General features: G+C 46.9%; 1 protein-coding gene across 1 annotated transcript in view; it reads right to left on the bottom strand.

The window, feature by feature from the left end:
• LOC146811668 (serine protease 33-like) overlaps positions 1-11,248 on the bottom strand; it is a 211,147-nt gene extending 199,899 nt beyond the window's left edge. Inside the window, exon 1 of the mRNA XM_085618641.1 lies at positions 10,773-11,248. Within this exon, the coding sequence (XP_085474767.1) occupies positions 10,773-10,821 (49 nt within the window). The 5' untranslated portion in view covers positions 10,822-11,248. The remainder of the gene's footprint in view (positions 1-10,772) is intronic.
• Between the last annotated feature and the right edge of the window lie 2,242 nt (positions 11,249-13,490).

The raw sequence follows: 13,490 nt of genomic DNA, 5'->3' as shown, positions 1-13,490 counted from the left end.
CTCCATAAATTAGAATCAGAAATGTCGTTCTTAACAAAAAACATTTCTTGACACATCACGTTTCAGGAGATCTGATCCATAAAAATATGCATAAAGACAAGTAACATATCATTAATTTTAATGGAATTTACTTGCATGTTTGATGGTCATTCTAAAAACCTGACTAAATGTTGTTGTTTCACTCTGCAGTCATTGCCGAAACCCATTATCTCCTGGCCCTGGCTCGAGGACCTATGCATCCCTACCAAAGATGGCCTCAATGAAAAGCTATCAACCTCCTTAGTCACCCAAATGATGAAGGGCAGTGCTTAATTTATCCTGAAGGTTGCAGATGCCTATTGGCACTCATTGGGGTACCAGTACTTATTGTTCTCTATCCAAGTTTGACTCAGTGTAAGAGAGAGAAAACCAGAAACTGAAAAATTCTCAGCAACTCTCATAGGTCTGGTGTTTCTGGGTCTGGAAACACCACACTGGTTTTACCAGGTATGAGCTTAGACCCAGAAAAAAGGAATAGGGACTAACAGGCAGACGTAGAGTCTAGCCCATGCCTCCTGTCTCAGACACCATGAGAGAACCTACAGCCAATTCACCTGTCAGACACCCACCCACTCACAGGAACCAACACCCACCCTCCAGTTGGGGCTGCCACTGAGTAGTATGGGTGAGGCGGGGGTAAGGTGGGTAGAAAATACATTAAAATTACTTACCTGGCTGCCAGCTGCCGCCTCGCCTCTGTCCTCTTCTGTTCCTGCCAGAGGCAGGAAGCACACACAGGCTCCCTTATCAATCAATCAATCAATCAATCAGAAGTTTGTTAAGTGCAGCTACTCACCCGTCAGGGTCTCAAGGCGCTAGGGGTAGGGAGGGTGCAGGATCCATTCCATCAAAGAGGGGGTCTGTCGAAGACCCAGGTTTTGAGGTTTCTTGCGAAGATGGGGAGCGATATTGTCTGTCTGAGGTGGAGCAGAAGGGCGTTCCAGGCTTTGGCCACGAGGAAGGAGAAGGAGCGGCCTCCCGATCTGGTCTTTTTGGTGCGGGGGACCATGGCGTAGGAGAGCTGGGCTGATCGTAGGGTCCTTTGGGGTGCGTGGAATTTGAGTTGGCTGTTCAGGTATGCTGGTCCGGTGCCATGGAGGGCCTTGTGTGCGTGGGTGAGTACCTTGAAGGTGATTCTCGCCTCGACGGGGAGCCAGTGGAGTGTGAGCAGGTGCTGGGAGATGTGGCAGTGTTTTGGCAGGAGGAGAACCAGTCTTGCGGCGTTGTTCTGGATGTTCTGTAGCTTGCGGGTGAGGTTTTTGTTTATTCCTGCATAGAGTGCGTTGCCGTAGTCGAGTCTGCTGGTGACCAGGGCGTGAGTGATGGTCTTTCTATGGAGCCACGTAGATGTGAAAGAGTGTCGGGCTGAGGGAGGAGCTCTGGGGGACTCCACAGGTGGTAGGTGTAGGGTCCGAGAGGAAGGGGGAGAGTCTGGCCCACTGCGTTCTGCCGGAGAGGAAGGAGCGGATCCAGTCGAGGGCCTTGTCCTGGATTCTTGCGTCGTGGAGTCTGTGTATTAGGGTGCGGTGAGAGACTGTGCCGGACACCGGTGAGAGGTCAAGGACGATGAGGGAAACTGTTTCACCTTTGTCAAGTAGAGTGCGGATGTCGTCTATTGTGGCGAAGAGGGCGGTTTCGGTACTGTGCTTTTTTCTGAATACAGATTGGGAGGAGTCGAGGATGCTGTGCTCTTCGATGAATGTGGCAAGTTGGCTGTTGATGGCTTTCTCAATGACTTTCGCTGGGAAGGGGAGCAGGGTATTGGGTCTGTAGTTTTTGAGATCTCTGTGGGGTCCGCCGAAGGTTTCTTCAGGAGGGGGTTGACCTCAGAGTGTTTCCAGTCATCGGGGAACGAGGCAGTCACCAGGTAGCTGTTGATGGTGAGGCGGAGCATCGGTGCTATGGTGTCGGCAGCTCTGTTGAAGATGTGGTGGGGGCAGGGGTCCATGGGGGCTCCTCAGTGGATTGACTTCATTGTCTTCAGTATGTCTTCAGTGGTGAGGGCTGTCCAGTTGTCAATCACTGGTTTCCGGGTGTCGGGGTGGTTTGTGAGGGTTCAGTGTGTTGGTTGTCTTTGTCTAAGTTGTTGTAGATGCTCTTGATTTTGTGGTGGATAAAGGTGCTGAGTTTGTCGCAGAGGTCTTGTGAGAGAGGGATGTCAGTAGACTCGCTGGTGGGTTGGGCAAACTCCTTTATGATGTTGAAGAGTTCCTTGTTGTTGTGCGCATGGGTGGAGATTCTGTCTTCAATCACTTTTTTCCTTGTTTCTGTGATGACTTGGTGGTGGGCGTTGGTGGCGGCTTTGAAGTGTTTGTGGGCTTCTGTGGATTTAGTGTTCCTCCAGGCCTTTTCGAGGTGGCGGCAAGTGCGTCTGGACTCTCATAGTTCAGTGGTAAACTATTGGCATTCTTAGCATGGGTATGGTTGTTTTTCTTGAGGGGGGCTATGGTTTTGGCGCTGTCCGAGATACATCTATGCAGGGTTCGTGCTGCGATGTTGGGGTTGTTGTTTTCTGCGATGGTTGGGGTGGAGTTGTTGAGTGAGGAGGTGAGCTGGTCGTCGGTGATTCTGGTTCAGTTTCTTCGTGGGAGCAGGTGCTGGTGTCTGTGGATGGTGGGTGTTCTGAAGGTGAAGTGGACACAACGATGGTCGGTCCATGGGAGTTCGGTGGTGTGGCTGAAGGTGATGGAGTTTCCTGTAGTGAAGAGGAGATCAAGGGTGTGCCCTGCTGAGTGCGTGGGCGCATGAGCTAGCGAAGTCTAATGTTGTGGAGGGTATCCAAGAGGGATGCGGTGTTGGGGACCAGTTGGTTGTCGAGGTGGAAGTTGAGGTCCCCCAGCAGGGTGTATTTGGTGGATGCGATGGCCTGCAGGGAGATATTGTCCGTGACGGAGTTGGCGAAGGATCCGCGGGGTTCAGGGTACCGGTAGATGAGGGTTCCTCGGAGGGTGGCAGTGGGGCTGGCCAGTATCTTGAAGTGAAGGTGTTCCATCAGGTCTGTGTGCTCGTCAGGGGTGTGCTCAGTAGGTGGGTATATTTGTGGACTACGGCGATTCCTCCTTCTGGGCGTGTGGGGCGGTCCTTCCTGGAGATCTTGTATCCTTGGGGTATGGCGATGTCCGGTCCCGAAGTGGTGTTGGTCCAGGTTTCGGTGAATGCTACATCCGGGGTGGTGCTGTCGAGGAGGTCTCAGATTTTGGTGGCGTGTTTGTGGAGGGATTGGACATTGAGTAGAATGCATTGCAGGGTCTTCGGTTCGGGTGTGTTCTTGCGGTCGGGTTGTGCTGGGTCTGTGTTCCCTGCGGTGCTGTAGGTTTGTCGGTAGCGGCGACAGCTGAAGGGTCTGTGGGTGTCCGCTGGTGAAGCTAGCTTGCAGTTGTTGTTATGGCCTGGGTTGAGTGCATGGAGTGCTGATAAGTCGTAGCCTTGGCGGTGCGAAGGTCCATGGTTCCTGGCACTGGTCGCGGTCGGGTCACGGACAGGTGCAGACGGGCTTGGCTTTGGCGCGCCTTCAGCGTGCCAGCGGCGCATCTGCCGCCCAGCGGCCGCCATTAAGTAGGGGTCAGGGAGGGCTGGCGCTGGTCGTGCTGAGGGGGAAGGGCCGCGGGGGCAGCAGCGGCAGGGAGAGCAGGCAGGAAAGGAGAGAAAAAGGGGGAATAAAGGAAAAGGAAATAGAGTGGAAATACTCAGAAAAAGAGCAGAAATGCAGAAAAGGGCAAACAGGAGAATAAAAATAAGGGTAGAAAAACGAGCGAAAAATGAGTGAAAAATGGGTTGAGAGAAAGGAGCTAGAGGTCCACTGGACCAGCAGGGATGAGGTGCAGGTGAACCTGCGGGTGGAGGAGGGCCTCGAGCACCAAACACTCAAGAGTGCAGGTGCAGGCCTCACTCAATGGTGGAGCTGTGAGAGAGGAGGAGCAATTTCACTGACAATGAGTCAGTGGTCTTGCTCGCCTGTCCCCGCAGCAGCCGCCATTAAGTAGGGGTCGGGGAGGGCTGGACAGCTGGGAAGGGAGCGGGGAGGGGAGGGGAGCTGGATTGGTTGTGCTGGTCATGCTGGGAGGGAGGGGCCGTGGGGGCAGTAGCGGTGGGGAGAGGGGGCGGGAAAGGAGGGGAAAAGGAGGAATAAAGGAAAAATCAATAGAGTGGAAATACTCAGAAAAAGAGCAGGAATGCATAAAAGTGCAGAAAGGAGAATAAAAATGAGGGTAGAAAAACGAGTGAAAAAACAAATGAAAAACGAGTGAAAAACGGGGTGAGAGAAAGGAGATAGAGGTCCACTGGACCACCAGGGATGAGGCGCAGGTGAGCCTGCGGGTGAAGGAGAGCCTCGAGCACCAAACACTGGAGAGCGCAGGGGCAGCCCTCACTTAATGGTGGAGCTGCGAGGGAGGGGGAGCAATTTCACTGACAATGAGTCAGTGGTCTTGCCAATCACAATGCTGCTGTCACCAGTATGACAGCAACGTTGTGAATGGTCTAAGCGCCATGGTTTGGCACTCGGACAGGGAGTGGAAGCCTGTGCATGTTCTTCATTAAGGCTGTGCAATACAGCCAGTGGAGAACATGCAAAGGGCACATGACTGTTTGGCCGGCCCAAGACGGCCGGCCAAACTGTCATGCGCACTTAAATGCCACAACCCCTCCTCCCCTGTTGACTGTGATGACAGTCCAGCCCCACCCCATAAACCTGCTTCAGTTTGGAAAAATAAAATGATAATGACATTGTGTTATTATTTTATTTACCACTGTTCAAAGAGCAGTGGGGTGGCGCTCCTCCGCCTTAGCGCAGGAGCATTGCCCCTCCTGTCAACACTCTCCAAAACATGAAAAGTAAAATGATAATAAACTGGTTTAAAACCGAGTCTTGGGAGTGGGACCACAGTGATGACAGGCACGGAGGGGAGTAGTATGTGTACTCCCTTCACTGCATTTAATGGTTTGGCTGGCCTTCTCAGGCCGGCCAAACCGCAATGTGCAGTGAAAGTTCTCTCCAACACACCAACGCGCCTGGGTTGAAGATTGCAGGCACAGACTCCTAGTCTGTCCTGGAGCACAAATCGAGGGTGCTCAGGCCAATCCTTAAGCTGCTCTCATGCATGAGAGCAGCTTCAGGATTGGCTGCAGGGCAGGCTGGGAGCCTGTGACTTCAGAAGAAGAGAGGAGCAGACAAGCATGATGCAATGGTGGAGGGTGGCAGATAAGCGATTTTATTTTTTACATTTGTTCCCTTATCCCCTTACCAACCCCGCCCACCCTTGCTTCTTTTTACTGACACGAGATGCGACTGGAGCCGCCCCTCTCATCACTTGGCTTTGATCAGGTATTAATTATCTACATAAACTCCCCAGAATCATTATTTTGTCTGTCAATAAATTTGCTGTGATATTTTTGCAGCACAATTTTCTTGTACTCCATATCCCGACATACATTTTGGCACATAGTTCTGAATTTCCCTCCTACTGCAAATGTTGACCACACGACTGTGGTGATGCGTTCAATTTTATGTTCTTTTTTGTTGCTCAAAGGCTCGCTCTCCCGGCTTACTATGGCCTGAATTAGTGAAAAGGGGAGCCATAACACCACCTATAATTCCTGGCCCTTCCTCTGCCCAAGATGGAGGCACTCTTGCAATCATACTGGGGGATCAGGATTGGTGGGGAAGGATGCAATTCAGAAGCAGAATGCACAGGTTAATGACAAACCAGTACTGCTTTTTCCAGATTCCATTATGGTGATGCAGTGAGGAAGCTGCTATGGGGAGGCCCGAAAGAAACCTATGACCTTTGGCATTATACAGGGTATATAGTGCCCTGCTAAATTAAAGGTGATTCATGACATTGAGTCTTTACCCAGAAAAGATGTGGCCTAATAGCCAGAGCTCTGGCAAAACCACTTAATCTCCCTGTGCCTAAAATAAAGTCTGACCTTGTGTAATGTAATCTGGTGCTAATGCAGAGCACTATAATGCCCTTGCGCTAAGTTTGCACTAAAAATAAACTGCAAAAAAAAAGATTGCCTCTTCTTTTCTGGACAATGTAAAATCCAATTCCCAAAATGGCAGTAGGCGAGATGCTCTGCTCTTTTGAAATGGCAATAAGCATTTGAATACCCGGGCAGCATGGCACTGAAAGATTCCACTCAGTAGACATGCATTGTCGAAGCGAAGGGGCTGAGGTGTCCCATGAGGAACTTTGAAAATTTGTTTTCGACAATGGTGTTCTTCCTGGTCCCTTAAACCTTCCCTTCCTCCTCCATTCTCCGTTCTCTCATCCTTTTGCCCTTCCTTCCTTCTTTCGTTTGTCCCTTTATACGCCCTCATAAAGAGTGGCCTGAAAAAAGATGAAATAATACCTACCTGGTATTACCGCTCCGTTTAAGAGTCAAAACAAGTGAAATATTTGTGCAGGGGAATTACATCTGCAAATCACTGTTACCACACTGATATCTGCTTGAAATTCCTAGATTCTGACCCCTTTTTTAGGGACGTGTTCCAGCTGGATAACTTGTTGGATTTGTTCCTGAAATCACGAGTTTTGACCAGTTAGGGTGGTACCATTGCCCATAATTTCAATTTTGATGGATACTCCTGTTCCTGCTCAAACCACATTTAACAGACAAACTCTTAATATGGACCATCGTGACTAGGTTTATCATTGTTTTCTGTAGGTGTTCACTCTTGAATCAAAAATATGGGGTTTCTAAAAGCATACTTTATGCAGGTCTGGAGAATTATGCTCTGCCACGAGCACTTTAGGTAGATATATTTTACGTTGATTTAATATATGTTGTGCGATACCGTTCTTAATCACAGTTATCACCAATATGTTTTAAGAAAAGAAACTTTGCTCTTCACCCCCTTCCAAAGATAATATTTGGTCACCTTCCCAGGGGTACAGGTAAGAGTCTGTGCCCGCTGTCCTTGGCATAGTTAAAAGTCTGTCCTCTCCATTTGCAGACACAAGTATGAGTCTTTGAAGTACATTCCGTGGAAGAGACGAGATCTGTGCCGCCTCATCCTGTCTTTGCTTTCCTTTTCACGAAAATAGATATTTTTTTCTCTGTGTAGGACTTTTGCCAAAGAAAAATACATATCACCTTGACTACTTCAAAGCACTAGAACATAAAGCTAAAACATGAAAATTGATTTTGAGGTGAACAGATATGGAGTGTTGGCGGTGTTGTACAGTGTTTTAGTGTTCCATTCAAAGGAGCTGCTCTCAACCTAAACTTGGGAACTGCCCATGGTTCCCTTCTCTTTTTTGCATAATTTATGTGGCACTCTAAGCCTGAAAGGGCATTGTTTTGACTTATATTGATTGCTCCCTTGTGTCTGGACAAAGCTATAACTCTCTGATGAGCTCTATTAGTATAGCTTGCAATGCTATGTTGCACTGTTTCTGACCTCACATGTTATATCACGGATGACATCTGAAATCTATGATGGTGCATGTTATATGTATGAAAGCTACTTATAACTGGTACATTTAAGGGTTTTCTTAGTTTTTAAACTTTTGTATTTTTTTACATTTATTAAAACACCTACATAAAACTCTACGTTAACTTTTAGTTTTTGGTAGGTGAATTTCAAGTTCATTTTAAAATAAGTTAAAATCTTATTTCCTTACTTATGTATAATTCCATTTCAGGAGCTAAGGCTGTTCATTAATTCTGGATCCTGGACCTCCAAGGAGCTTCCACTACACTGAAGTCTCCTAAAGGGGTGTTGTTTGATAGAGAAGCCTACAAGGGAGCTTTGAAACTACATACATGATTTCTAATCCCAATTTTGGCTGGTAACCAAGAATATTGTAATTCTGATAAAACCACTGTATCTCTGTACAGTATAGTAAAATTGTAATAAATGTGATGGACAATGTAGCTATTAATATCTAGCTTATCTGTTGTTTTTATGCATGACTCACAGGGAGGCCATTTTATAGCGCCAGTAAAGACAGAAGATGATCATAAATCTTAGGTCGTCGGATGGAAATCCTCACTTCTTACAATGCATAAATTCATGAACGAGTCAGAAACATGTGTATCTGACATGATATGTTATCACTGATAATAATCAGAGGAGCACCCTAAATATAAAGGATAATGCATAGGAGTGCATGGTTTCTTTAGGCAATCTTCATGTTCCTTACTGTGTGGTTTATGGCATGAAAGGTTTGCTTGAATGTTTATAAATACATGCATCATTCTTTTTTAAAGATAGCCTTCTAGTGTGCCTCAAACATTCATTGTTACTTTGCAGTAACAGTCAAGTAAATATGAGCGTGTACTTTATACATGAACACATACACTGTATGCTGCTGTGGTTCCCAAACTTTTTAGAACCATGACCTGCTTTTTTAAAACAACAAACGTTTGTGACTCACCTACCTTTGTGTGGTGATTTTTGAAAGCAACTAAAGCATTGTTTGGTAGTGCACTGTCATTTACAGACAGCAAATTTTCAATTGAAATGGCCACTATCTTTGAACAGATATACGGGTTTACTGGTAAAACTATGTTGCACACGATTGATACTGTGTAGAAACGAGGTTTCTGTATATATGTTTTTACTGATAAAAACTATGTTGCACACAATTGATACTGTGTGGAAATGAAGTTTTTGTATTTATGTTTTTACAGATAAAAACTATTTTGCACACAATTGATACTGTGTGGAAATGAGGTTGTTGTGAATATTTCTCATTGTGCTTCACCAATTAAAGTATTTTTTTTTGTTTCTAATCCTATTAACAAACATCTCTGTTTCCAGCACACACACTTCCGAATTACAAAAAAATGTGCTTCGTGTTTGCTTTCCCAACTGCTGAATGCATGCAGTTCCTTTACATGTATTTAGATTTTGTTGTGTGTTGCAAAAAAACAACATACAAAGATTGTCATATAATTCAGTTAAAAAACCGCTCTCTCTGCAGTCAGAGAAAGAAAAGTAACCACCAATCCCATGTTAAATTTAGACCCTGTCTTGTTTAAGTACACAAAAGTGACAAAATAAACACTGATTATAAAGGCATGTTTATTTATTGCTTGGACTTTCGGAACCCACCAAAAAACGTCTCGTGACCCACCAACAGTTTGGGAAACACTGGCATACTGTATATATATTTCATACACATATAACATGCAAAGGAGGGTATGCAACTCGACTTAGACTGCAAGTTAATATGTTCAAATTAAAGGGTATAATAGGGTTGTGGCATCCTCACCAACAGTGGTTAATGTGTAAAAGAAAGAGTGCTGGTGCAAAAGCTCTGCTCGCAAGCCCGCAGCCAGTGAAATTAAACATCGACACACTGAATACCAAAGTTGGCAGTCTTAAATCCACCCCATGTATTTTTATTTTGCTATCAGACAATCCCTGCCCTTTTATCTCACGCATGCAGATTCCTGCTTTCTCCCTTTATGACATTTTTCTATCTTTCTCCTCCTACGTCTTTCTGATCTGTGTGTTTTCCCGCCCTTGTTCTCCGTAAATGTGAAAGAGATAAAATAATTGGCAGTCCCCAAAAATAAGTGCTGGTAGCGTCCACCGGCACCCCCGGCTCAAATTAAGCACTGCCTACCAGTAATTATGGGACACAATTGTACTTTGAGTTGACAAATTTACTCCTCGAGCTATGTTGTTTTTCAGGCATTTTCCTGTTTTTCTTGGGTGGAGGAGTCCAGTGAGTGTTTTATCGATGGTCCAGCTGTCAGTGGGTGTATAGCCATCTCACTGAAGAGTCTGGCTAACTAGGTAGGGTAACCCGATTTTGAAAACCAAAAACCAGAATGTTCCACAGACCTAGAAATAGAACTACAATTGTGCATTAATGGAAGGGCACAGAATTATTTAATTGACAGTGCTCACTCACTACCATGAAAACCACAGACAATGAGGCACTAAATGGAAATAAATGCAACTTTTACACACTGTAACACCTGTGTTAATTAAATTGCTCTCTGCTAGAGGAAGCTATTTTTCCACATGGAAACTTGTCTCTTTCTGTGTTCAGTCGACCCCCTCTGAAACTGGTACAAGAGCTAAATTTGCTGAAATTATCCAAGACGTGGTAAAAAACCAGGACGTCCTGCCAAAAATCTTGGACGTCAGCTCACTCTGTCTCTGACGCATCTGTCTAGGCATGTGGCCTCTATGGAGCTGCTCATGCAGCCTGCTACTTGGCCCAACTTTTAATTTTGTGAGCCTCCCTCTCATGGCGGCAGACCAAAGACCCTCCTGTGCCCACCGAAAGGAGAGCAGAAAAGTATGTAGGGGGGGAGGAGGGGCAGAGAGGTAAGATCCACCCATGCCCAGGAGATTGACAGCGCAGTCTGGGAAGGAGCATGGGTGCAGTGGCTGAGTTACTTACCTTGCATCCCCGAGACAAATTTTCTATTCTGGCTGCGGCAAAATTGTGTAAATTCCCACCACATTTCTCCTCGTCACAAGTTGTAAATAAGGGCAGTATAAAAATGTTATGTACAAAATTACCTCACATCTTGGTTTCAGCAATGTAGATTCACCCACATGCCCCTTACAGACACACGTATACAATGTTACCTCAGCAACGAAAAAAACTGCTGTTCTCTATAGCTCGGTGTCCTGTGGAAATGGTTTGACACTTTATGAAATACTCAAAATGAAGGAAAGGTGAAGCAAAGATCTTGGGGAAAAGATGCAGAATTTCAAATGGTTCATCTATGCCCTGGTGAAGGGTTGCACAGTTTCTTACCTGTGGTCAAGTGAAAGAAAGCAAGAGTCAGCAGGCCAAGCCATGCCATCGCCGTTTCCCTCCGCTCGAGACGAGTCTTTGATGGACGCACAGAAAGGATTAAAGATGCTGGAATAATAAAGACGAAAACGGCGAATGGGAAAGATGTCGAGATGTTCACAGGCTGAGGAGGTGAGCGTGAACTGCGTGCAGGTCAGCGTGCCACGGTCAGCACCTCAGCTGCTAGTGCCGCGAGGTGGGTGCGCGCATTCCTTCAGCACGGCCACTACGCCACCCGGTAGCAACCTTCCAGGAAGCTGTGGGTGAATGGTTTTAATATCAACAACTCAACTCTCCGCCGGTACAAGGGTTACAGGCGGGAGCTTTCAAGTTCGGGGTGGGGGCCCTGCCACCCGCCACAATTCAGAGCTTGTGAAAACAGAACCAGCCAGGCAGGACCGTAGGTACCGTTTTGTGGCTAAAACATTCGCACTAATAAATCAACATCCCTGAGCGCTGGTCCGCTCCAAAGTCCGTGTTACGATACTCTTGGCAGCGCCCCAGCATTGCACACACTACGCAATAAAAACAATGAGGCATATTTGGATCGCTGGCATTGATATGTTACATCATTTGTTTCTATAACAGGAAGCGCTATACTGAAGGGTGAGCTATAGTGGAGGCGTGCGCAGTGGTCTGTCTGCTCTCTTGCAAGGGTGATACATTCTGCTCTGCCGGTGGAGTTGGCGGAGTTTTGGGCACTCCGCGTTATGATTCTAACGTGGAGTTCCAGCCAAATTCCGCCAACCCCTGCTTGGCAGAGTTTGTTCTCGCTAGCGGCTCACCAATGGTAAGCTGGCAAGCAAGATTTGGCACTCCCTAGCGCAACTTTCGGTCGCTAGGAGGGCTCCCGGTGAGATTTCTCCCACGCGGGCGGTCGCAGGAGGTACCAACTGTCTGAAAGCTGCCGCTCGAGTAGAAAACCTATTCAAGCGTTAGCAAAATGAGAAGCTGAGCCCTCTGGTCAGAGGTGCAACTAGATCTACATTTGGGGGGGGGGGCGGGCTACAAAAAATGTCGGGGGGTGCTCATTCTTCCAGTGATAGTTAGAGTGGAGATGCAGGGGCTCTAAGATGGGGTGAAAAAACAACAAAGCCTCGTTAGCAAGTAAATGGTCTTTTAAAGACCTGTGAAGCACTCGGGTGCGGCTGTGTGTGTGCCTGGGAAACTGTCTTAGTCCGTGCTGCCACACATGACGAGGGGCTGAAGCCCTTAAAGCCCAATGGGCGTTGCGCACCTGCATCTGGTGTGCCGTGCAGTGCCATTTGCGCTGATTTTTGCAGCACGTAACAGTGCAATTGGTTTTGTAACTCCGCAGAATTCCACAGAGTTAAACTCCCCAAGTTCCGCCCATGCGTAATGTAAATACACTATTTTAATAACCCAACGAGAGCTGTTCATTTTAACATAGCATACAACCTCCCCACAACTCTCTGACTTTTTTTCTCAACTCGTTCTACACACTCTGGGCCTCATTTAGAATATTTTGACACAGGGCAGTGCAACAAGCCTTCCTGCTGTGCTGCAGCGTGTCAAAATAAAAGGGGAGGAATGTGCCGTATCTACAAGATACGGCACATTCCTGTCCTTCTCCCCTGTACCAGCACGCAGACAGCAGCCGTGCGCCGGGGCAGACACCCTTGAGTCATTTTGCAAGGGTGGCTGTGCTGAGGGAATGATTGTTTTTGTGCAGTATGGGACACCTCCCTGCACAAAATCGATCATTAAAGACATTTTCCGTTTTCTATGCATGCTGCAGAATGGCCATAAGGATGAATGGGGTTGCCCATAGTCTCCCAGGTATCTGAGAGCTGGGTCAGGGCTTGCTGGATGGTCTTGTACAGATAAGCTGCATACCATACTTACTACCTCTCTTCATCTCACCATCCTTTCTCTTTGTATCTCCCTCCTCTCTCCAGAATTCACCCTCCCTTCTCTCCACTACCCCATACTCTCCTGCTCATCTCACCTTCGTCTTCCTCCCACCTCACTTTCTACTCTCTTCACCTCACCCTACTCTCCCTCCACCATCTCCACCTATTTTCCCACTGTGCCCTTCTCCTCTTTACCCTCATATTTCTCTGATCTCACCATCCTCTCTTTCCACCATTATCCTACTTTCACTCTCTCCTGATCTCGCCATCCTCTCACTGTGCATCAACTTACTCTCACTCCAATTGACGCTTCTATTTCATCCTTACCCTTTTCTCTCCACCTCACCCTTTTTTCTCTTTTTTTCTCTCTTCCTAATCTTTCTCTCACTATTGCTCATCCTTCTCTGTCTTTCTGACTCCCTTCCTTCTCTCTTCCTCACCATCCTCTTTTTTCACTAATCCTCCCGCAGCCTCCACCATACTGTCTCTCTGCTTCACCTTGAACGTGGGTCTGTTTCTACCCCTATTTGCCCACTGTGCCAAGAGTACATCTTCCGGGGTTGACAACTGGACTTGTAATTTGATGGCTAGTTTCTCAACCACTATTTAGTTGTGCATCTTTTGAGCTGAATGTATCTTAAGGGGAACAAAGATGAAACGTACATCTCATATGAGTGCCTCTAAATTGAACTGTCTCTCCTATGGCATGCTTCCTCTTCTTTCCCATTCTCTTTTCTCCCAGCAGCCTCTCCCATTCCTCTATCCCCCTCTTCACTCATCACCCTGCCTGTCCACCAATCCCTCT

Source organism: Triturus cristatus, chromosome 7 (assembly GCF_964204655.1).
Source record: "Triturus cristatus chromosome 7, aTriCri1.1, whole genome shotgun sequence".
In the NCBI taxonomy this organism is placed as follows: Eukaryota; Metazoa; Chordata; class Amphibia; order Caudata; family Salamandridae; genus Triturus; species Triturus cristatus.
This window is presented reverse-complemented; position numbering and strand designations above follow the sequence as displayed.